The following is a 23946-nucleotide window of genomic DNA, read 5'->3' as shown; positions in this document are numbered from 1 at the left end:
ACTGACACACACACACACACTCACACACAGTAAGGTAGTTTCTGTTGGCACAGGATGATTGAGGTTTTAATAGGTTGACTCTGATGTTATAAAGCCTGCTGCCTTTTATTCACAGAGCGTGCTCTCCATTCAGAACTAAAATCAGTGCTCCTCATGGCTCAGTAAAGTCATAAAAATCTGTTGTAATTCATTAAATATGATAGATTACAGATATGACACAAAAAGTAATTATAAATACGGCTTTATTTGCACCATAATCAATTTCAAACAGGTGTGAACCGCTGGTCCACGACTGACAGCTTGTTACTCTTTATCATAGAAAATGGCAGCGCAAAATATTCCACATGAACTGGTTCAAAATCTTCCCAGTTAATTATTTTGTCATGGAAAATTTTCATTTTTATCGGTCTTGATTTGCACATCTGGACTGTTCAAACAAAGTAAGTTTTATCTTTCATTATTATTATTATTGTTACTTTTATCTCCTGAAGGACCTGTGTCCACTAACAGCACTAATTGTGCAAGCAGTGCCAACAACCTCAATTTAAGAGCGCTTCCCCCCGACGCTTCCTGTTCCTAGGTTACGAAAGTCTTCTGACGACCCCCCCGGCTCCCGTGATAGTGACCATTTAGGGCCTGTGTCCACTAACAGTGCTTTTTGCACTGGCAGCGCCCTCGGTGTCTCTCTCACTCACTGTCTCTCCTGCCTCATACAAACACTCCCTCTCTGAGCCCTCTCTGGTCTTTGCCTTCAATTTTACCCTAAAACAGTGACTGAGAAAATAGTTCCTCAGTACAGCTGCGGTTGAAATTAGTGACGATACTTAACCGGGCTGATTCAGTTGTTCAGCTGTTAATTCCACGATTAAAGATTAAAGATAGGGCAGACAATTATTTTGATGCACATTTTACTTTTGCTTCAATTCTCTTCTTAACATCAAAAAATAAAAAAGAGACCCTCTGGTGGCTGTGATAAGTCTGCTTATCATTTCATTCAGATATAAAAGAAATGTTAGGACAGCTGTCTACCTCGCTACTTGCATACGTTTTAGCACATCAGCTAAGCCTTCAAGAAGCTAAAGCTAACCAGCCAGAGACTTTGATAAGGTTAATGATGACAATGATACTTTCAACACCTAGCTTACTCTTGCTGTGTTTTCAAAGTTACCCACCTTAGCTTTAAAGTTTGAACAAAAGAAAGCAGCTCAGAGACTTTGATAGGGACACAATTCCTTGTTTGTTTTGTTGTTTTCTTTATAAAATGTGTAAAATTTCCATGAATAAAGGCAAATATTAAGCCTCCAGAGCAATTTAAAACAAATTGAACAATAACTACGGAGGGAAGTAGAAGTGCCGCCAGACAAGTTTCGTAACCTAGCAACAATAAACACCGGTGAGAAGCGCTCTGAAATTGAGGTAATGGGTGCTGCCAGTGCAAAAAGCGTCGTTTGTGGACACAGGCCTTAAAGTCTGTTTTAAATGATAAATATTATAGATACAGAAATTAAGAAAGCACTGTGAGCTCAACGACAAAGAACAGCTTATGCTGAGGGCGTTTTTGTGCTTAGGACACTGAGCACTGCAAACGATGAACTGCATAGGTTCTGTATAGAAAATAGGCACTGTCCCTGCCAGCGCAAAAAACGCTGTTAGTGGACACAGGCCCTAATATTCACTACACTGGATCATGACAAAAGCACCAGCAACAAGAAGCAAGACAAAATTCAACAACAGCCGATATTAAAAAAAATAAAATTACTTTACAATTAAAAAAATACCAGAAATTCTACATGGAAGATTAAGACTTAAAATCAAGGCGGCTTCATAGAGCCAATCCTGTTGAGGCACTTCAGTTTCCCTAATTCTTCCTCTTTACACAGTAAAACCATTAAGGTGTTCAGAAGTGTGCAAATTCTCAATGATCATGTAAACAGACAGGGTTCCCCTTTGGATGCATGTCTCTTTCAAAGTAGGTCACAGAGGACCATGGCCACGCCGACAGCAGAGTCTGCATTTTGTCCATACACCACCGGCTGAGGAAACGCCTTCTCCACTTCCTGTCTCAGCACCTCATTGCGGACGAGGGCGCTCCCACAGCCCACAAGCCTGCAGACCCCCGCCTGCTGCAGACGCTCTGGTGGCATCATAGAGGTGATGTTATCCAGGACTCCTCGGCACAGCGCCCTGGTCACATGACCCAGGGAGAGATTGGTGGTGGAGATGTTGGTCACTTGGCCGAGGCAGAGAGGGTTGTGTCTCTCTCCCAGGACGGTGGGACTCACCCTCAGGTCGCTCGTTTCCTGACTCAGGGCGCAGTGGATCAGCTTCTCATATAAACATGAATCACCCAGCTCTGAACCTGAAATGGATGAAGACGGGCTATTTAACACTGACAATTTAACATTTTGGCATCGCTTTCTTGTGATTCAATTAGCTCACTTAGCTACACTCCAACTCTCTCTCGGGACAGTCCAGTAAAATCTCACTCACCGTCTCTCCTGCCTCAAACAAACACTGCCTCTCTGAGCCGTCTCTGGTCTTTGCCTTCAATTCAACGCACATCAGCTAAGCCTTCAAGAAGCTAAAGCTAACCAGCCAGAGACTTTGATAAGGTTAATGATGACAATGATACTTTCAACACCTAGCATACTCTTGCTGTGTTTTCAAAGTTACCCACCTTAGCTTTAAAGTTTGAACAAAAGAAAGCAGCTCAGAGACTTTGATAGGGACACAATTCCTTGTTAGCTAGCAGCTCTGTGAGGCTGTATTTAGACACAGCGCGTCTTTAAACCAAATGCTAATGTCAGAATGCTAACATGCCCACGTGCTTTTAGCTGTTATAATGATAGCCACGATCACCATCTTAGCTTAGCATGTTAGCATGCTATCAGTTAACAGTTAGCATTAAACACAAAATAAGCCCACAGGTGAGACTTATGTAAACCTCATTATTTTGTAGGTTTGCGATAAATGTGAAGTCTAACTTCATGCTAATTGAACCACAAAACCACAGACTAGATATCAACCTCAAGGCGTCTTTAGAAAAATGTCAGGGGATCACGAGGGAGACTACGAGTCAGCATCTGAGAACCCTGATTTCTGCACAAAGGTTTGTGCTGATCCAAAGGCTGCCTTTACTTTGTAACACATTTGCACCATGCTCAACGCTCTGTAGAACAAGAACATAGCCTACCTCGCATAGCCAATGGCAGCGCCTGTACACCTAATGAAAAAAGTGCAAGCAAGCTTGTTTACCAGTTTGTGGAAACAAAGTAATTTGGGTTTTATGAATGGGCCATGAATGTTGCACTAATGCACTAAATACCATGGCAATCTGCACCACCCCCTTAAACCAAATACATACCAAGTTCTCTCATCCAGGAGGTGAGCATCTCAGCAAAAGTGGCCAGCACATTCCCTCCGTTTAGTGAAGCTGCCACTGCCAGGTACGAGTCGTTGAAGTAGGGGAAGTAAGAGATGGAGGAGGCAGGCTGAGGAGAGTCTGGAGGTTTGAAGTCAGCTGGCATGGCGAAGGTCAGCTGTGCAGAGGTGCTTATGTTAAGAACTGTGAAATTAGGAGAAAGATACACACTGTCATCTAAGGCGAATAAACCAAGAGCACCAAGCATGACAAGCAAGAGACACTGATGGCTGGATTACACGCGTGTTCTGTGTGTGCTCAAACACAATGAGAACAAAGAAGAATAAATGAGGTCTACTGCCTTTACTCTGTATTGTTTTTTTTTTTTATTAAAATATGTTAAACTGTTCTCCTGTGCTTTACTATTCACCATATTTACACGGCTGGAGTTTTCCTTTATATTAGAGGAACGCCGTGCTGCAGGTTTACAAATGTTAAATGGAGGCAATCAGACTGATCAACATCTGTAAAGAAAATCTATAGAAAGGACCAGAACGGACATTAGGTCATATTTCAAGGCAAAACCACGTTACATAACTCTGTAGCAATTCATTACAGTTAGACAACAGCTAACGTTAGCATTCAGCCAGTCCTGGAACCCACACGCTATAGTCTGACGACAACATATCCTCTAGGAGCGACGGACAACTTTCGTGGCTTACAGTTTAGCTAGCAGTTAGCGATACAGGACAGCATTGTTTAGAGTCAAAGAGCAACATGAGACGTGAGAATGGAGCTGGAGTTGAGATACAATGTAAGAAAGGATTGTTAGCTGCACTTACATGCAGATGACTGTTTAAGAAGATGAATACAAAGCTTACTCGTCATCAGATGAACGCCAATGGGAGCCAGGATGTCATTAGAGCTGATCGCGTTCATCCCTTTTTGCTCTCAACACAGACTGCTTATTCCTGCATGAAACCGAAGCGTGCCGATACGTGATTGGTCAATACTCCTCTGACTACAAACGGGAACTGAAGACTTCTGATACCAAAATCCTTACCATTCAATAGTGTTACAAGACATGATAGGAAAGGTTTACACTGTAAGCGAACGTTAACTTTACTAAGCTAACAGTGATATTAGCTAAGAATTAGCTGAATGCTAAAGTGAGCTTCTGTGACTCAGCTGTCAATGGGTTATTAAATATGTTGTTTTATTTGTGGCTGATTTCTTTACAGATGTTGATCAATGGAGAAGCTTGAACATTGTAAACATTTGTCAGATTCCTCAAGTTTATACCATTTACAAACCTGGAACAGCAGGAACAAAACTGGAGCTTCACACCGCCATGTGAATATGGAGTATGGTTCTCTTTAGTGCTGAACTATTGTTCTGCTAGATAAAAGCTGCTAATGTTTTTTTAAATGAATCAAACTTGAAATGATTCTCATATTTCACATCCCAATTCTGATCAAATGTTTCCACTGCAGAAATGTAGACACTAATGTAACTGACATTAACTGACACTACTGTCTGTAGTGCACTAACAGAGGAGATGTAATGGGAGCAACTTGTGATGATAAAGCTGAAATAGATTGTTTCCATCTTAAGTGCATGGGTTTTCTAAGAGTACTGCATCAAGTGTGAAGCTGGCCTGAGAGGAATGACTGCACTTCCTGTTTCACCTGCATCTGTCCGTGCACTCATGCAGGAGTAGACAGAGCACTGGAAGTCTCCCAGGGCGGCTGCTACTGGTGTACCAGCAGGAACACCATGCCAGTCAGAGCACGTCTTTCCCGCCAAGCCACCAGACGGCACACATCGAGGAAGCAGGTGCAAAGGGAAGCCGGCACCCTTCAAACTGGAGCATGCACACACACTGACTGGTTATGTAGGTTAGGCATTAAAAGTCAAAGGCCCTGTTTACACCTGGTATCAGTATGTTTGTGTGATCTGATCCCAAATAAATGCACCCAAGACGCATTCCACATTCAGAGGAGGTTCTTGGACGCTGATTTAATAGTTCTCTGCTGTGTTGTTCCCTTTAACTCCCAGCATGTGCAAATGTAGTGCATACATGAGTGTGGGATTTACTTTACTACTTTACTTTAATCAGCCCCTGGACTGAACCAGAAGCATTTCATTTTTTCAACACATACAGATGAGGGAAGCGGGCGATACAGGGCCTGTGACCCAATAGCAGTTCATCAAGTTTAAAATGATGCAGCTCAATGAGAATCAGGGCTGCACGATGTTGGAAAACGTTATAATGCGCTAACTTTTTGTTTTTGCGATATTTATCGCAATGTAAAAAAAATACCTGAAATGCAGTTTGATCATAAAAAGTCAACAATCATACTTTTAATACTATTTGGGACTTTATGTCCATTTTCTTCTAACAAAACAACTTACCTACTTTAAACACACTTGGTTCAGACACACACAGGTAGAGAGAGTGCAGGTGGAGCAACACGTGTCTTAATAAACTTGACAAATAGAGTCGTGGGCTGCAGTTGCTACTTTTACAGTACATCACCTGTTATTTCTAATGGTGTAGAAATGTATGATTAATCGTGACCAGCCCCATGACGGTAACTTTTTGAAACAAAAGCTCACTGTCTCCTACTTTCTGTCGGCACAAACAAAACCTCATGCGTGTAGTTGCTAAAAGTAAATACCCCGTGCCACCAGAACGGTCCGTTTCTGTGGCCACAGCATTAACAAGCACTGGGGCGAGCTGCCACTGATAACTGGAGTACACGGACCGAAAGGCGCCTCGCGAAACTGAGCGCCTGCCTCGATCAGCTGACATTGCGTGTGACAGTAGTGTCACGTTTGTTTACAGACAGCTGACACACAGACACACACAGACTCTGCAGCACAGCGGACAGTTCACTCTGTGCTCTGTCAGAGAGCTGCACTAAAGTGATAGCAGCTAGACCTTTCAGGCAAAATGGCGAGTTTTAGTTTTGCACCGAGCAACAAAAAAGTAACAGCATGACGTGTCTCAGGTCATTTGCCTCACTATTGCAGGTCCTGCGATGTGACTATTGCACATCAAATTGCACTTGTTAAATTGTGCAGCCCTTGAGAGGATGCAGATGTTTCATAGACAACACAAGTGACACAGATCTATTTGTTTGTTTTTTCACTGTTCACAGAGACAGTCTGCAGATGAGTTCAGACACTTCACTTATAAACCACAGAAATGTAGAGTGACATTAGGTTACATAAAAAGTTGTATATCTACACTTCTGTACAAATTCATCCACTCCCTTTTTCCAGCTCTTCCATGTAAGCACTCTCCTCTCCTCTCTCTCTCTCCCTCTCTCTCGCTCTCTCTCTCTCTCTATCTCTCTCTCTCCCTCTCTCTCTCTATCTCTCTCTCTCCCTCTCTCTCTCTCCTCTGAAAGTCTGCATCATAGTTTTTTATCAGTTTATTTAAAAGGCTAATGAAGCTGATTGAGGCTTTTATTTGTGATCGGATCACTGGGACGCACATTAATACCAGGTGTAAACGGGCTCAAACACTCCAAGCCTGTAAAAAAAACTGTACATAGTACTTATTCGTTGCTTATTAGCACATGGCATGCACAAACGTTACAACATTTTCATGCATTTAGTATTTAAACAGACGACACCTACTGAGGAAATGCTGTGTGAACTCCAGCACGGACATTAGATGTCATCAAAATATGAAGTCGTGCACTTTACGTACATGTCGATGTTCCACTGGTTGGAGGAGGTGTTGAAGAAGCCCCAGCTGGCTGCATTCTGAGGCGTCATCACACACTCGTCCAAACCACACAGCATGGACACCACATAGTCCTGGATGGTTCCTGCAACTGTGAAGTCCTCGAGGAACTCAGGTCTGCAGCAAAACCACACATCTTTATTAGAGTTCAGCTTCATAATAGAGATTCTGTAAGTAAGATAGTGATGTAAGGTTCTGACCTGTGTCTCATGTACCAGAAGATTGTTGCACAGCCGAACCCCGTGGCTAAGCTAAGATGTGAGTCTGGCTTTGGAAGCGAGGACAGGAAGTGACTGCTGCAGCGCCCGTCCTGCCAGGTGATCAGCTGCCTGGTGTCTCTGGATGTGAAGAAGTCTCTGTTGGACCAATCACAGCCTGCGAGGGGGCAAGACACGGGGACAAATATAGCAGGCAAAATGAGTTATATTAGAGTTAATGGTTTGGGGGGTTTTTGTAATCAAAAGGTTTTAATGCTAACTAATTATTTCATAGCATGTTTTCAATCCAACCAGCAGAGGGCAACGTAGTTATGAAAGAGGCACAGTAACCCAACAACGTTTCTGTTTAAAGGAGGTAATACAAAAAATACTCATTCCTGATATCAGTGAACCATTAACTGTTCAGTTCCTCTGTCCATTTATGAAAAGTGTCTTAAAAAGCTCATTAATATTACAGAGGATAATAGGTCTAATTCCCCAGCCAACAAAAACTGCTCCCTTCTTAAAAGGCTTTTTCCAAATCCCCATGGCTTCACTGGTGAATGTTTTCTACAGTCAGTTGTTTTGTTAAATCATACGAGCTGAGGTCCAAATCAAAGAAGGCTATCTTTAGAGACGAGCCTCTAATGCAAGAAGGGATTCATTCTGTCACCTTTATAACTTTATTTGACAATAACTGATAGAGAAGAGTCGGAAGGAACCTTGGATTAACTGATTCAATTCAAGTGGTTCATTATTATAAATACTTTACCCTGATATGGACTTTCATGTGAGTTCATACTGAGACTTAAAATAAAAAATATATAGCCATGCTGGAAAAAAATGCTACTGTAGTCTGTTTCTTAAATGATATTAAACTAGAGTAGCTCTTTGGAAGTAGTTTCAACTCCGAATCTCTGATCATATTCCGAACAATGGAGTTGTTTCCTTTTGTAATTAATTAATGATAAGCTTTTCTAAATATAAATGAATCCTTTACAGGGCCTTTATCAGGGCTTCATGCCTGAGTTTGTAATGTGGGGCCTTTATATTGGGATGCTTCCAAGGATCATAGCATTAAAGAGGCCCTTAGGCAAGTATTGATTGTGCAGATGTAGGTGCCACAAAGGTACCTGAGCTCACACTGCAGAAACCTCTGTCATGTGCTGTAATCTTAATACAGCATTTCCTGTATGAGCACATATTCCAGTTGGAAATGTTTTGTTCTTTGTCTATATTTTAGGGGCCTTGGACCATCAGACCAACCTTCTCTGAAAATAATATATTTTTTAATCTCTGTGCATTTCTTTCCAAAGTGTTAATACACTTTAAATTAATGAAAGAGGAAATCCGTTTCTCTGCTGCTCAAACTACTCATGTATCACAGACGTTATTACACAATTTACCACGCTTGATGTAATGCCACAGTGTGTATGCTGCATGCAGACAAGCGTTGTCTCACCACTCTTGGCTTTCCAGAATAAAGCCCCGTGCATCTGCCCGGACAGCCCGATGCTGCGGACGTGTTGCAGCTTGTCTCTGGGCAGCAGGTCGATGCATCGGTTCAGAGCGTCTATAATCCGGCCGGTGTCCTGCTCTTTCGCCTAAGTAGTGAGGACAGTAAGCAAGTTACACACGGGGCAAACCCAACAGTGATAGGCACAGACTCAGAGTTACAGAGGTACAGGCTGCGGCACCTGAACGCTCTCACCTTTATCCCGTTGCTGTCGGTTATATCAGACGTAGTTGCTAAAGCGTGACTCGCAGCCACCGATCTGGAGCCAGTTTCTAATAATACAACTTTCACTGAGGTGGTGCCCACGTCTATACCAAGGATGTAGGCAGACATTGTTGCTGAAGGAACGAGAGCTCTGCAGTTCAGCTGTACGAAATCATCATGACAGGTCAAAGTGTCACTGCCGCATTCAAGCGCAAGAAGAAAAACGGAAATTTAATTTTAGGTAAGATGGAATTAACCAATTAGTTCCATTAGCCTACCTATATATTGAGAAAAATATCATTAAGATAAAAGAAGAAATAACATTAAGATATTTTGAGCTTGTGCCATTGACTTTGGGTCAATCTTTACCACTTATTTACTTTACAACTGGCACTAACTTTGAATAGTATTAGATCACTTCTGCTGACAGATTGTTAGATTTCCTTACTAAATATTAATTTTTATCTTATTTCTTTTTCACTGAATGAAAGGATGACTACATGGGCTTTGTGCGTTTTAATATTTCAGTTTAATGAAGCATTAATAAACCATGGTATTTGATTTGAAGCATTATAGACATAACAGAAACGAGGCCCATACAGGATGTGTTCAGAAAAAATCAGAATAAACAAAATGCAACAATTAAAGCAACTAAACTTGTCTTCTTACTCATTTACTCCTCCACGTTCAGCAGAAGGAAAAACTGAGCACTTTTTGAGCACTTTTTACTACTATGTGCAACTTCTGTAATCATGTGCAATAACACTTTAAATATCAGGTTATATTATGTTCACCACGTGAAATAATACTTTTCTATATCTGACTACATTATGTTTATTATCATGTGTAATAATACTTTTCTGGCCATATTTATATTTGCTATATGGCACTTTAATTTCATTCGGGATTGATAAAGTTCTATCTTTTCTTTCCTTATCTTCTTATCGCTCTTCAGGGTTTTTTTCTGTAAAAGATCTTTTGGGTGTAGTACCAAGAACGCTTGAAAATAATGGATTTACTTGTACGATGCAAGATACTGTATTGCCCCAAGTTAATGATACTTTTAACAGAAGTGCATCTTCCATTGTGTTAACCCAAAATTTCCTACTCTTGGATGTGCTTCGAACGCACCATATAGTCACCTCCTGTTTGATGATTAGCTGTTCCCACAATGCACTGCGAGGGAAATGAGCATGGCCGACTCTTGCCAAGGAGTGTCATCCAAACGAGAATGAATGTGTTGTCTCTTTGCAGTATCAGCTGACATTTTTAAAAACACTCTAATATCAAAGTCTGCAAAGTTAATCTGACAGATTATGTTTTTGTAATCGCGCTGTGAGGAGCCGACGAGTCCCTGCGAGTATTTCCGGTGAGAATCTGCCTTCAGTTAGCGTCAGCTAGCTAGCAGCTTGCAGAGCTGATGATGCTAGCCTGTTAGCGCCGCTAGTGATGAGGATGTCGAAATGAATCAGTTCAGTGTATAATTAAGCTCCACGGGGTCAAACATTACTGTGTTTGATTTATGATAAGACTTAACTGACAGGAGTTGTGTCTGTTTTTGTCTCAGACTGATGTTTTATGTCTTTCTTCTTGAGCAGGGCTTTAAATGTAGTAATTAGCTTTTTTGCCTTATTGTGGTCTGTAGCTAACGTTAGGCTAACATCAGCCAAGTCTGACAGTCAGCTTTTCTTTTTGTGGTTCATGTTACGGGGAGTTATGGTACCTGTGCCAATTTTTTTCTATTTCTTCTCGTTGGAATATTTGCTAGCATGTGTGTTTAACCTAAGACCTACTGACCCCTGTAAGGCCAGGGCAAATAAGCTGTTTTAATAGAGTAATGGCTATGCCAGTATTACAATCCAATTACTAAATCATTCAAGATTATTAGGAGAATTAAAAAAAAATATATATATATATCATTATTTAGTTTTTCACCAAAATGTTAAAGAAGCATTGTTGTCATGAACCTAGTTGGGCTGTTGTTCGATCTGCAACTTCCAATATAAAGGAAGAGAAAAAGACCAAGTGAAAGTTCACTAGTTGCAGTAGGGTGAACATAAATGTTGGGAGCAGTGAAGCAGAAGTATAAGTTAGAAAATGTGCACATTCACTGGGCAATATAACAAAACTACTTAAACCTAGGTTATGAACAAAATGCCATATTTATTTGTATGTAACATTTTCTTTTTTGGGGGGAATCATCGAGCATGTAGGCAGAATTAAAGCGTTTTTTTATCAGCGGAAAATATCGGCAGAAAAATGACTTTGACAAAAAAAATGACATTTTTAAGCCATAATCTGCAGATACCAATAACGTGCCGATTATTTTGTGTATCCCTAATTTGATCGTTAAGATACGCAGACTGATATAGACCAATACTTATTTTTTCTTTATTTTTGAAGGAATAGATTGTTTTCGGTTAAACGTCTGGAAAACTCCAGTGATAAAATTACCAACATATTTTTGTTTTTATAAGTGTAACTCATTGTGATAATTGTACCTATAATATTGTCAAGTGCAGCATCCTACACTGAATCGAATCAAAATCGTATCGTGGCAGACTTCATGATACCAACAAATATTGTATCGTTGTCCAAAGAATTGCTGAAATATTTTCTTGTGATTAACACCCCTAATATTATGTATTTTAAACTTGTCTAATTCTCTCTTAAAACAGCAGCATCTTCCTGTGACAGCTGACCAGAGCCAAGATGGCAGGAGTTGTAGCCAAGCGAGAGGGGCCGCAGTTCATCAGTGAAGTAGCCGTGAGGGGAAACGCCGCTGTGCTGGACTACTGCCGCACCTCTGTGTCCGCTCTGTCCGGAGCAACAGCCGGCATCCTCGGGCTGACTGGACTGTATGGCTTCATTTTTTATTTCCTCGCCTCGTTTCTCCTCTCTCTGCTGCTCATTCTGAAGGCCGGACGGCGGTGGAACAAGTGCTTTAAATCACGGCGGCTGCTCTTCACCGGGGGCCTCGTCGGAGGTCTTTTCACTTATGTCCTGTTCTGGACTTTCCTCTACGGAATGGTGCATGTGTACTGAAATAATCCACCACAAATAACCCTGAATTAATCCTATCTAATGCTATGTAAACCAATAATGTCTGCCCTGCTGTTTGTAGATAGGCCTTTAGTTAAAGACTTGATTTTTTTCCATTATGAACTGTTGATTACACGGAGGATGTGTCAGTGATTTGATTATGCAGAATAAACAATTCTTTCTGCTTCACACCTCTCAGTGAATATGGACATATTTAACCTGTAACCCCTGCTCTGCGATCTGCATCATCCATACCAGGATAAGAGCCATAATATAGGTTGTAGTGTTACATAAACCAACCAGATTACATCCTAACCTAGTGTAATTACATGTCATGTACAATAATATGATTAAATTATAACAAATGATAACTGATTGAAATAAATACCTCTGTACAAATCGTTTGTAATCATTATTAATCAGTTTGTCTGTGAGGCAGAGTCATCTGTTCTTAACTCTGAAATCAACATGTTCAATACATTTGTTTCAAACAAACACAATTCAATAAATAGAAACATCAAGCAGGATGGAGAAGGAGTCCATGCACTTCAACATTGCATCATTCATTAATAATCAGCCAGTACATCAGCAGGGACCTTACTAACACATTATGACTGCACTCCACAGCTTCACAGGTTTAGTTCAACTGACACTAAGATTGTGCTGTAGCCATCGTATGGCCCAAAATCAGCACAGCCACCTCGACATACAGGAGGAAAGAGAAAAGTCAACCATCTGTCACAACACAGGTTCAAGATGCATCCAGCTTAGATAGTGGCCATTCAGACCGGCCACACGTTTCCTTACATTGTTTCCAAATACAGATAAAAAAAAACTATTTTCCCTTTGTATCCATGCACACAAAATAATTACTCTCACTGATATCAGAGGATATTTTACAGATCCGTCCTCCATGTTTGATTTTAATAACTTAATAACTGTGCACGGTTGCAAAAAGAGCGCTGCACGCCAGGTTTTTTTCATTGGGTTGGCCAGAGGTGGCCACTGAAAATCTTGAGGTGGCACATCAAAACTAAAAGCCATACACATGTTGGGCGCATCATTCATAAGAAATAGGGCAACTAGCCAATTCAAATCTCACATAACAGCAGCAGGGTGAGGCAGTGGCTGCCGCGGCGGCTGGCATGCTGGCTTTCCATATGTCATTTTCTTTATTATTGTTTTCTGTCACACAAACTATTATGAAAAATGTTTTGAAAAACCTTTTGAAACAATGAGAAGGAAGGCGGTGTGCTTTTTCAACTGTACCGGATGAATAGAAGCCCACTGCTGCTCACTGCTAACTTTCATGTAATATTTATTTGTAATCTTTGAATGCTAGACATTCATCAGGCCTGAATGTTGCTAATAAATACAAGTTGAACAGGTTGCAGGAGTCTTTCTGCAACTCTGGACGTTCTCAACATCCTGTGTAACGGTTTCATGAAATGGATGTTCAAAGTCTCCTTTTGTTTGACTTGAAATAATAAAAAGCTAAGGCCCGTGACACCTGATCTGAACACGATGCTTCATTAGTCTGATCAACAGCCAAAAAAGCTAAAAGTACTCATTTTATGACATGGAACAAGGACACAGTTCATGCTTTTCATTTATAAAGCAGATATCAGCATATATTTGGCAATTTGCTTAAATTATTTTAATGTCTTTTTGCTCGCAGCAGCGTTATCACAGTACTTTTGCACATTTTGTTATTTATGGACCTGTTGTATTCTCCCTCATCTCTCCTCTGGATCCTCACCCAGCCACTGAAATCCACCTTTCTGAGTGTGTCTACATCAACGTCCTGCAGAACATAAATATTTCTCTGGACCAGCAAATCTTCAGTCGAAAGAGCATCGCTCATATAAGTGGCTTGCAGACAGGCTAGCAGGAAGGCGAGAAATCCGACTTTTGGTTCCACCTCCTGCAACATAATCGAGACCACTGTAGTGATTCTTCTTGCTCTGCCAAAACTTAAGCTTGTGAGGAGAAAGTGATGTGATGCCTTGGCTCTGCACCCTGTGGAGAGACGAGGGCTGAGTATCGCTGTCCTGTGTTGCGTGGAATGGTGGGACCCCGTTTGTCCACAGGCTGCTGGTTCTCTTCAGCGGCAGCTTCCTCCGGGTTTTTGAGGGAGTTGTCCGCATCTTTCCCTGCAGTTGGTTTCTTGGATCTTCTCTCCCGGTGTCCTGACTTCCCTTCCTTTGGTTTGGTCCTTTCTTTCCTGTTACATAAAGCATGTGAGAGGTGTGCCACTAAATGCATTGGTGAATGCAATGAAGGTTTGGTGAATGGTTGGTCTCTCAGTGGTTTTGGCTCGCTTTTCCAATGACTGTTTAAGTCACTTGTCAACTACTTCTCAGTTCAATAGTTTTAGTCTTTATTATACTGTATGTTCACTGCTTTTACTGTCTAAGTCATCACCTGCAGAAGAGGCCATCTATTTGTCAAACCTGGCGGGCTGTGAGGCTCTTATCTGAGTCTGCTTATGTCTGTTTAATGTTATGGTTCTGTGCAGTGTTGTGTAAAACACAACTTTTGTTCTTTTTACTGCATTGTACTGTTTTTAGTCCACTACATGATAAATCAAACTGTATGTCCTATACTATACTCACAGCTTATGCAAATTTACTCTTAAAAGAGTATAATCTAAACCTGGGGCCGGATTCACAAACATACTCTTCAGATAAACGCAGGAAGCTCTGAAGAATGTTCTCAAGTGCAATTCACTATTATTTCCTTAAGAACATTCTCATTTCATAGGGGCTTCTTTATTTTCGTACTGACGAACTTCTTAGATGAGATGAGCTATGTATGTAAATTAGGCGTGTCATTATTGACTATAAAGGACCAAAATGTTATTTCAATTTATTAAAATAAGCATGGGTGTCAACAATATATTACAAATTATAACAATAAAAATCATAATCATAACAATATTTCCGTTGATTCATAATAGGAAAAAAAAGTGAATTAAATGGGTAACTTGAAGTACAGGAGAACATTCAAACAGTTATTGGCTTTGGTTAACGGCCCTTTAAATGTTAACTGTCTCATTTGGGTGGCTTAACTTTAGTAGACATGAGATGTACACCAAACAAATAGTGACATGCTAACATTATAAATAAATGTTTGACTAAATTCAGTGAATTGATTGTCTAAAATATGTTTAAATGAATGAACGTAGCGGCTGACCATTTCACGGTCACAACTTTAAGACATGTGCAGGGTCCTCTTAAAGTTGTGAAGAAACTTAAGAAGAAAGTTAAGAGCTTTGCTTTGAAGAATCTCATGTGTTTTTAAGTTATTTCTTTTGAAGAAACATAAGAAGAAAGTTAGGAAAAAAAACACATAAGAACTTTATTCAGGAATATCAACTTTTCTTTTTTTTTCCTAAGAATGCTTGGTGAATCCGGCCCCTGGTCTGTATGTGAAGTGCCATGAGATAACTTGTTGTGATTTGGTGCAATGTACAGTAGATTTCTTGAATGTTGCTTTGCATAGACGAATTAGAAACTTGGACTCCTGACATGCAAATCTGAAGAGTTTTCAATTTGGAACAAAAAAGCAGTCATAGCTTCAGAAAATAATAGTTTGGTACAATCAGCTTCAGTGTCAGTGAAAGCATGAAGGAAAAGGCTCTTTCATTCTGACAAACCATCCAAACATTTGGACCACCTTTGGTTTTACATGTCACGTCAACATGTAATTTTGGTGGCCCTGACTTATTCGCTGACACAAGAGGTTTATTTGTACACATGAATTAAAGGTATTTGGTGAGTTACAGTGTTGTGCAGGTGACTTTAGGGTTTCCTGCGGGATGTATGAGCTGTTTGGGGAAATACATCTTCAGTTTGAGAACCTTAAAAATGGTTCGAGAAAGCCATTACGAAAACTGTGAAAAGCTTCATCATTACTGTTGGTGTACATTCAGTTGGTCATACTTAAAGTTGATGATCTCAAACTTCTTATCTCGGTAGAAGGAGCTGGTGTTCATCATGTAGAGGAGAATCATATCACACACAAAGGCTCCCTGAAAGAGAGAAAAAGCTGCTGTCAGTCATTTTTTTCTTTAAGTTGCTTATTTTCAACAACAATCATCCACTGACATATCAATTTAATATTTTAGTAAATTACTCACAATACCCAGCAGAGCAACACCCGACCCGATGGCAATTATTGTAGGAACAATATTGAATTTCCCAGCCTGCAATACAATAACAAGCATTTATTGCACGCCTACAACTGAATCATGTCGTTCCCTAAGAAATAAGGACGGGCACGTTACTGTCATCACATAAAAGACAACAAACTTTTCTTCAGCAGAAATCCTGTGCAGCAGCATTACAAAATATATTTACCAGATGCTTTATGCTTATAAAAATAAATAAAGTTGTGCTCAGTGTGAATAAATAGATAAGTTATATGTAAACAGTGTAAACAGTACCAGCTGAAGTGAGGCAGTCTAACCTAGCAGCCAAAGAACATTAATAAGTTCAGTTATTGTACAGTGAGTGAATTACTTAACAATGGTTGGTAAATAGTTAAATAGTAGTAATTATATCTTAACTGTACCTGGCCATTGATCATTATATCGAAGCGGATCCCATACACTTTGTACAAATCACGATAGTTTTCACCTTTTTGATCCTTGTAATACCTGGCATACCTGCAGGGGGAGGTGATGTAAAGGTGTAAAAGGTGAACATAAAACAGGTTGGACTCAGAGAACAGGGCATGGGTAGTTGGTTGACAGATTTATTAGTAGTTAAATGTCTGAGAGGACATACCTGAAGTTGTATCCTGATGTGACCGAGTTGTTCAAGTTAATGTCCAAACGTGTAAAGCTGTACTCTGGGTTACAGTGTGAAGAGTCCTTATCCAGGTCACAGTTCCACTCAATGAGAACACCAACAGACCCACCCTGACAGACCAAAGCAGAGACATTTGCTGTGTTCCAAATGCCATACTATCCTAGCAGTACGTCTTGATGTAGCCTAAATGTAGTCTGTAGTATGCAAACAAAAGCTAAATGTGCAGTATGCCAAAAATACCCGGATGTCGTGCTGATTCTAAGAAAATCTCCAGTATGCATTGGACCAGTCTACCTCGCCTACTGTATCCCACAATGCAAAGCGCTGGAACGTCACAGTGGCAGTTAAAATGGCGGACAGCAGCAGCAGCTTTCCAGAAGAAGGGAAGCTATAGCTGAAGAAGCAGCAGTTTGCTTTTGTCCAAAACCGGAAACTGGCACCTGGCAGCATACTGCAAAATGGATTTCAAAAACTCCTGCATACTACAGACTACTGCCGAATGCAGTATGCAGTATGCAGTATATAGTATGCAGTATATAGTATATAGTATGAAGTATATAGTATGCAGTATGCAGTATATAGTATATAGTATGCAGTATGCAGTATGCAGCATGCAGTATATAGTATATAGTATGCAGTATATAGTATATAGTATGTAGTATGCAGCATGCAGTATATAGTATATAGTATGCAGTATATAGTATATAGTATGTAGTATGCAGTATGCAGTATATAGTATATAGTATGCAGTATGCAGCATGCAGTATATAGTATATAGTATGCAGTATATAGTATATAGTATGCAGCATGCAGTATATAGTATAAAGTATGCAGTATATAGTATGCAGTATGCAGTATGCAGCATGCAGTATATAGTCTATAGTATGCAGTATATAGTTTTTAGTATATAGTATATAGTATGCAGTATGCAGTATGCAGCATGCAGTATATAGTCTATAGTATGCAGTATATAGTTTTTAGTATATAGTATATAGTATGCAGTATGCAGTATGCAGCATGCAGTATATAGTTATTAGTATATAGTATATAGTATGCAGCATGCAGTATATAGTATGCGCTATACAGTGTGGACAAAGTAGCAAGACTGCAGGACAATGTTTAGGTGTTGCCTGAGTTGAGTTTGAAAGTAGTTGTGCTGGTTGAGCCAAATGAATGAATAAACAAAAAAATAATAATCTGTTGTTACTTATTACTTTTTACTACAATATGCTGTTTGTAGAACTGTTTTACTGACTATCAGCACAGTAATTATCTTCTGTACTCAACCTGCAGCCTCGTGTCTATGGCTGGATAACAGCTGTTTTGATATTCAGTATAACAGCACTCCCATTTGTGTGATAATTGTACCTTAGTAGCTATCTCCTGGAAGTCATGTCCTGTCCAGCTGACCAGATCTCCAAGGCGGAAGATGGGGCAGTACGGATGGTTTTCTTTGTCATAGGAGCATCTTCTCAGGTAGCTGTCATCAGAGGTTTCAAGGACATTGGACCTAAGAGGTCAGATCAACGGACATGGAACATGTGTCAAATAATAGACTTTCAATCGCTATGGAAGCCACTTTAATTTTAAGTCACACAATTCTCTCAACATGTTACAGTTGCTTTGCCTTTTTATTCTTTATCTTAGACGCCTTTACTGTTAAAATTGTTAATTGTCTTTAAAAATGTGTTATACAACAGTAAGATCCAACCAAGTAATCTGATTGGACAAGAGTCATACCATGAGTGCTGATATGGAGTATAACAGCACTGGGACATTAAGTTATGTGTACTAATCAGTCACAGGTGTTTAAGACACACACAAAGCAGCAGGAGATAATGTTTATGTGTCACTTGGCTTCAGTCCAGTTCCAGTTGCGGAACTAGCTGTGTTGGCGAAGTAAAATTAAAGATTATATCAACAAAAACAAATAATCTGTTAACAAATAATATTACTTTAAGTTTAAATAAATAAGTGTTTGCTGCTTGTAGAACTGTTGTATATAAGCAATATCACACTCCTGGTTGTGCCGTTGTACTGAATATCAGCATATCTGTGATAGACCGAATAAGAGCTGTGCTGATATTCAGTATAACACCACTCCCTCTTCTGTGATTATACTTAATTATACCATTAGCACTTGATATCTAAACTAAACTTAATTTAAGTTTTTGGATTTTGAGTTAAAGCTCTTTACCCTTGCTTGAAAGTTTCCTGTACACAAGCACACCCTACCAAAAGCAGCATATACAGTATGTGTGTGTCAGTCAACACTGTTACACTCTCTGAGTGTAACTGGATGTGTCACACTGTAAGACGTCTAGAGTTGCCAGCCATTTCGAGTACCACCCATTAGGAGGGATTTGTATTCCAGCAAATATTCATTAAGCAAAAGCAAATTAAGATTAGTGCAGAACATAGGAGGCTGTGTAACACGAATAAGATCATGACTGATGAGTTAACGGTGGCTTGTGGCATCTCTTTGCTTTCCTGCAGCACTTGTTGAGCACACTCAACAGCAGAGAGGGCAGTGGCAAAGCTCCCTGGGCTACCCCCATCTGATCTGACACCTGTCCAGGGCACGGCCCGCTGTCAAGGACGTCTCAGATGACTGTTTCACTGTCTCACTCAGTGCAATGCACAGGCTGGTATAAATAGAAGGCTCTCTGCACCCTAAAGTTATTTCAAGCAGCCATTGGGACACGTATATCCCTCAGTTCACTCAGTGGAGGGCTCTGTAACGATGCCTTGAAACCATAAGAGCACCAGCAATCTGCTCCACTTACAGCCACTTACTTGGAGAATTCAAACTTTGGAAACCTGATGAAGTTCTTGATGTAGATGGTGAAGTTCTCCGCCTCACTTAGTAAGGGCTCTCTGGAAGTGAAAGAGACAGGCAGCTGTGTGAAGAACAAAAAACAAGACTAGTGGAGCTGACAGGCTGTATTAGTAATAAATAGAACCTGTGAAATATCTCCGTCCCTGTGAGGGATCAGAGTGAGTGTCAGTGTAGTGGCACAAAATGGCAAATTTCCAGAGTTCTGAAAGAGAGGAAGGGTCTCACGTGGGTCTCTTGCTGTGTTCGACAGGACACCAGGCGTGGATCTCACAGGTCCCAGTGCTGTTTAGACACACTCCTGTCTTGATTCCTGACAGACAGAGCAAAAACTGTTGGTGAGGTGCAGCTTTAAGAGACTTCATTTCAAAATAAGACACAATATTTATGTAACGAGAAAAATATAAATGATTAATTAAAATGCGGTAACTCTGTGAACCATTAACGTTCCCATAACGTGTTTCCTATAAAACAGGAAGCTAGAGAGGAACATTACATGATTATTGATTGCCATTAAAATGAGCCAATAGTGCTGAATGTGAGAACATTCAAACACAAACACAGCGGTGACTCATCCCTACCAGCTAACTCGTAGATCCTGTGCATCATGGGGAAGAGACAAAAGAATGAAAGAAAGTGTTTAATTGGATGCAAAAGTAGTACATGCATCTGCATGCACGATTGGTGATCATGAAATATTTTGTCTTCCAGGAAAGGACAAAGGACATACTGAAAGAGAGAAAATAGGCGCAAGAGGTGTGATAAAAAAATACACCTAAACATCTTTTGATATGATACAATGTGATACCATACGACATGATAGGAGTGTATTCAATACAATTCCATGCGATTTGATACGATACATTATGAAGCGATGTGATACGATACGATATATTACAATGCAATACGATACAGTACAATACAATTAGATTGGACTGGATTTGCTAGAATACGATGCTATTTGTTACTATACGTTATGATACGCTACACTACAGTACGGTACACTACAATGCAATATGTTATGATAAGACATGTTATAATACCATACAATGCAATATGATACGATATGTTATGATATGTTATATGTTATGACATGTGTTATATGTTATGATATGTTATGGTATGTTATGATATGTTATGATATGATATGTTAAGATATGATATGTTATGATATGTTATGACATATGTTATGATACGATATGTTATGATGTATGTTATTTGTTATGATATGTTATGATATGATATGTTATGATATGATATGTTATGATATGATATGTTATGATACGATATGTTATGATATGTTATGATACAATACGTTATGATAGGATATGTTATGTTATATGTTATGATACGATATGTTATGATACAATGTGTTATGATACTATGTTATGATATGTTATGATATGATATGTTATGATACAATATGTTATGTTATTATACGATATATGTTATGATACGATATGTTATGATGTTATGATGTTATGATATGTTATGACATGTTATAATATGTTATGATACGATATGTTATGATGTTATGATACAATATGTTATGTTATGATATGTTATGATAAGATATGTTATGATGTTATGATACGATATTTTATGATACGATATGTTATGATACGATATGTTATGATACGATGTTATGAAATGATATGTTATGATATGATATGGTATGATATGATATGATATGATATGTTATGATATGTTATGATATGATATGTTATGATATGATATGATATGTTATGATATGATACGATACGATATGTTATGATATGTTATGATATTATATGATACCTTATGTTATGATATGATACGATACAATACGATATGTTGATATGTTATGATATGTTATGATTTGTTATGATATGATATGTTATGATATGAAATGTTATGATATGATATGATACGATATGTTACGATATGTTACGATATGTTATGATACCATAGTACAACAAAATATGATACAATACTATACGATATGATTGGATTCGATACAATACCATGCGATTTGATAGGATACAAAATGATACAAAATGATACAATATGCTACGATACACTTTATTGCCCCTGTAGGGAAATGTATCTTGGCCGTGAATGCTGCCTACTTTTAGCTGCCTCCACGGTAGTGTTAATAAATAAACACCAACAAAAACAATCAACAATTAATTAATCTAAAGAGAAGCACAAAGAAAGATCCTCACCATTGCCAGCTATTACACTCTCCCCATCTGGGCAGTCTTCATCACTTTGACATCTTCCATCTGGAACCTTATAACTCTGTGTGATACAACAAACACTGCTAGATCTGGAAATACACATGTAACCTTTAAAGTTCTCAAATACAAAAATAAACAATATAAAAGTGCTCATAATGGGATTCCTATTCGTGTGTGCACTCACCTCAGCACAGAATCCCAGCCTCTGATTGGGTGTCTCTATGTAATTTGTTACTATGAAGAACACCTGCTCACCCTACAAAATGAAATTAGATCCAGACAGAGAGGCAAAAGGTTAAACAAATTAGTCTCCAAAGAAGTTCAATATCTTTAAATCTGTTTCGACAGATGCTCAGGCTAATGATACCCACTGAGGAGGACTAAGAGGGGCACCTGACATCAATGCTGGTGATCTGAGAAAGAAAGAAAGACTCACATTGGGAGGTATGACATAGTCCTCAGCGCTCCACAGGTGTAGGCCCGTCTCCGAGCTGTTGGTCAGTGTTACACCTTTAAGCTTTGTGATGACGGAGGTCTGGACGGCCTCCTCTCTCTCCTGGTAACCTTTCTTCATCACAAACACCCACCTGACACATCCATGGAAACATTCCAGTTCATCATGTTGTAGAGACATTTCAGTGATATTATCTTTTTGGAAATGTTTACAAAATCAGTGTTGGTGTGATGCAACAGTCTAGCATGGCCTCGTGGTTCAGCCGGGATGACAGCATACCGTCACTGTCATTAGGTGTGTTCACCAGCATGCGGCAGTTATGTTAATGTGTGAATGTAGTCTGATTCATGCATGTTGACTGGAACTAAGTTGAAGGGCTGTAAGTCACAAGTTTCATAATAATGACAGTTATATCAATTATTTTGGAAAAAATACAACATTTGTTGATATGTGAAAGTCAGAATACGATGTTTAATTAGATTCAATTCAGAGGCATGCAATCAATATGGAGGGGATAATATGTACGCTAGGATAACAGGGTTAGAATAGATCATAGGCCCATTTAAACCATTCAGCTGTATTTCAACTCACAGAACACCACAACTGAACTTTAAACTAAAAACCTCTGCTCTTCTCTTTTTGTTGCAGCGATACATTTATATGACAAACTTATATTACAGCTGCAACAATTAATGGAATTATTGATTAGTCATACCAAAGAAAACGATAAATTAATTAATGAATCATTCAATTCTCTTTCTGCAGTGTCTTGAGATAACTTTGGTTATGGTTGGCGCTATATAAATAAAAAATGATTGATTGGGTTGATTGATATTCCTATTTAAGCAGAAGGGTCAAGCATTTTTTGTCATTAATGACAGTACTTAGACTCCTACCACTTTGCAAACACACGTATATCAGGAGCTGACTGTGGCTACCGAAACGCACAAAAATACCACAAAGTCTCGGACGTGTCATGGCAATAAAATCAGTGCAAATGAAGACGAGCAGCCCTCCCTCGGCTGCACTGCACCCCACAGAGCCAACCTTCAGCAGCCACACTGCGGCCTCTACGTTCATAATCTAACTGTTGTAAAATACGCTTTACTAAGTTTTAAAGGTCAACCCGGATACTATCAGACCTCACCATACTGCCCCTGTCACCTACTCATCGTTTCTCTCAGCGTGACATCACGCACATAACTTCCTGTCTATACAGAAATTTGAGACATTAATGAATTCACCAACACAAATTTAATTTCCTGAGACACATTTTTAAAACACGGGGAAGAAAACATTTAGCGCTGCTACTTCAACAACAGTCACAAAGTCACCACTTTGACAAGCCCAACTATTTTTAACTTTGTGAATCACTTTCTAAAAGACGCTGCAGCTCACCCGATTATGTATCCCAGCACTGCCAGCTGGTACAGTCTGAATAATATTCCGATCTTCCTGTTTTCAGCGATGACATATTTCTCCGTCTTGTAGTTGAGGAGAGAAACGAAGAAGACTCCCCAGCCTGCCATTCCTCCCGCACGGTGAG

The 23946-nt window shown here is 39.5% G+C and overlaps 3 protein-coding genes across 5 annotated transcripts; 1 reads left to right on the top strand and 2 right to left on the bottom strand.

Annotated features, from left to right (window-relative positions):
* Positions 1-243: 243 nt before the first annotated feature.
* On the bottom strand, positions 244-9164 carry shpk (sedoheptulokinase). Its single transcript, XM_069673575.1, has 7 exons — positions 9027-9164; positions 8778-8919; positions 7319-7493; positions 7083-7235; positions 5050-5225; positions 3365-3565; positions 244-2359 (listed from the first exon to the last, which is right to left on the bottom strand). Exons 1-7 carry the CDS (start codon positions 9162-9164, stop codon positions 1965-1967), a joined length of 1380 nt encoding a protein of 459 aa, XP_069529676.1. The 3' UTR covers positions 244-1964.
* An 86-nt stretch (positions 9165-9250) lies between these two features.
* emc6 (ER membrane protein complex subunit 6) lies at positions 9251-12476 on the top strand. Of its 3 annotated transcripts, none has more exons than XM_069668441.1 (2): positions 9251-9276; positions 11717-12476. In XM_069668441.1, exon 2 carries the CDS (start codon positions 11748-11750, stop codon positions 12078-12080), a length of 333 nt encoding a protein of 110 aa, XP_069524542.1. In that variant the 5' UTR covers positions 9251-9276; positions 11717-11747; the 3' UTR covers positions 12081-12476. The 3 variants fall into 3 exon arrangements, with proteins under 3 accessions (XP_069524542.1, XP_069524533.1, XP_069524525.1); XM_069668432.1 differs by lacking the exon at positions 9251-9276 and adding an exon at positions 10226-10404; XM_069668424.1 differs by lacking the exon at positions 9251-9276 and adding an exon at positions 10226-10404 and having other exon boundaries at positions 11714-12476.
* A 1553-nt stretch (positions 12477-14029) lies between these two features.
* p2rx5 (purinergic receptor P2X, ligand-gated ion channel, 5) lies at positions 14030-23946 on the bottom strand. The gene is made up of 12 exons (XM_069668413.1): positions 23799-23946; positions 22383-22533; positions 22131-22202; positions 21932-22007; positions 19956-20040; positions 19688-19768; positions 18260-18401; positions 16868-17001; positions 16653-16746; positions 16219-16284; positions 16022-16110; positions 14030-14301 (listed from the first exon to the last, which is right to left on the bottom strand). The coding sequence occupies exons 1-12, from the start codon at positions 23927-23929 to the stop codon at positions 14052-14054; spliced, it is 1371 nt and encodes a 456-aa protein (XP_069524514.1). The 5' UTR covers positions 23930-23946; the 3' UTR covers positions 14030-14051.

Source organism: Semicossyphus pulcher, unplaced genomic scaffold, assembly GCF_022749685.1.
Source record: "Semicossyphus pulcher isolate SPU_LCO1_2020_fin unplaced genomic scaffold, fSemPul1.0.p SCAF_10, whole genome shotgun sequence".
In the NCBI taxonomy this organism is placed as follows: Eukaryota; Metazoa; Chordata; class Actinopteri; order Labriformes; family Labridae; genus Semicossyphus; species Semicossyphus pulcher.
The sequence above is the reverse complement of the archived record's forward strand: the minus strand, read 5'-3'. Positions and strand labels throughout refer to the sequence as shown.

Excerpts from the sequence above, each read along its gene's own strand:
- emc6 (XM_069668441.1), top strand. The coding sequence starts at position 11,748 with ATGGCAGGAGTTGTAGCCAAGCGAGAGGGGCCGCAGTTCATCAGTGAA.
- p2rx5 (XM_069668413.1), bottom strand. The coding sequence starts at position 23,929 with ATGGCAGGCTGGGGAGTCTTCTTCGTTTCTCTCCTCAACTACAAGACG. Across the intron at positions 22,008-22,130 it reads GGCTGGGATTCTGTGCTGAG|AGTTATAAGGTTCCAGATGG; the intron begins GTGAGTGCACAC and ends TGTATCACACAG. Across the intron at positions 19,769-19,955 it reads GAACACAGCAAGAGACCCAC|AGAGCCCTTACTAAGTGAGG; the intron begins GTGAGACCCTTC and ends TTTCACTTCCAG.
- shpk (XM_069673575.1), bottom strand. The coding sequence starts at position 9,164 with ATGTCTGCCTACATCCTTGGTATAGACGTGGGCACCACCTCAGTGAAA. Across the intron at positions 8,920-9,026 it reads CCGACAGCAACGGGATAAAG|GCGAAAGAGCAGGACACCGG; the intron begins GTGAGAGCGTTC and ends CTCACTACTTAG. Across the intron at positions 2,360-3,364 it reads CTCCTGGATGAGAGAACTTG|GTTCAGAGCTGGGTGATTCA; the intron begins GTATGTATTTGG and ends CATCCATTTCAG.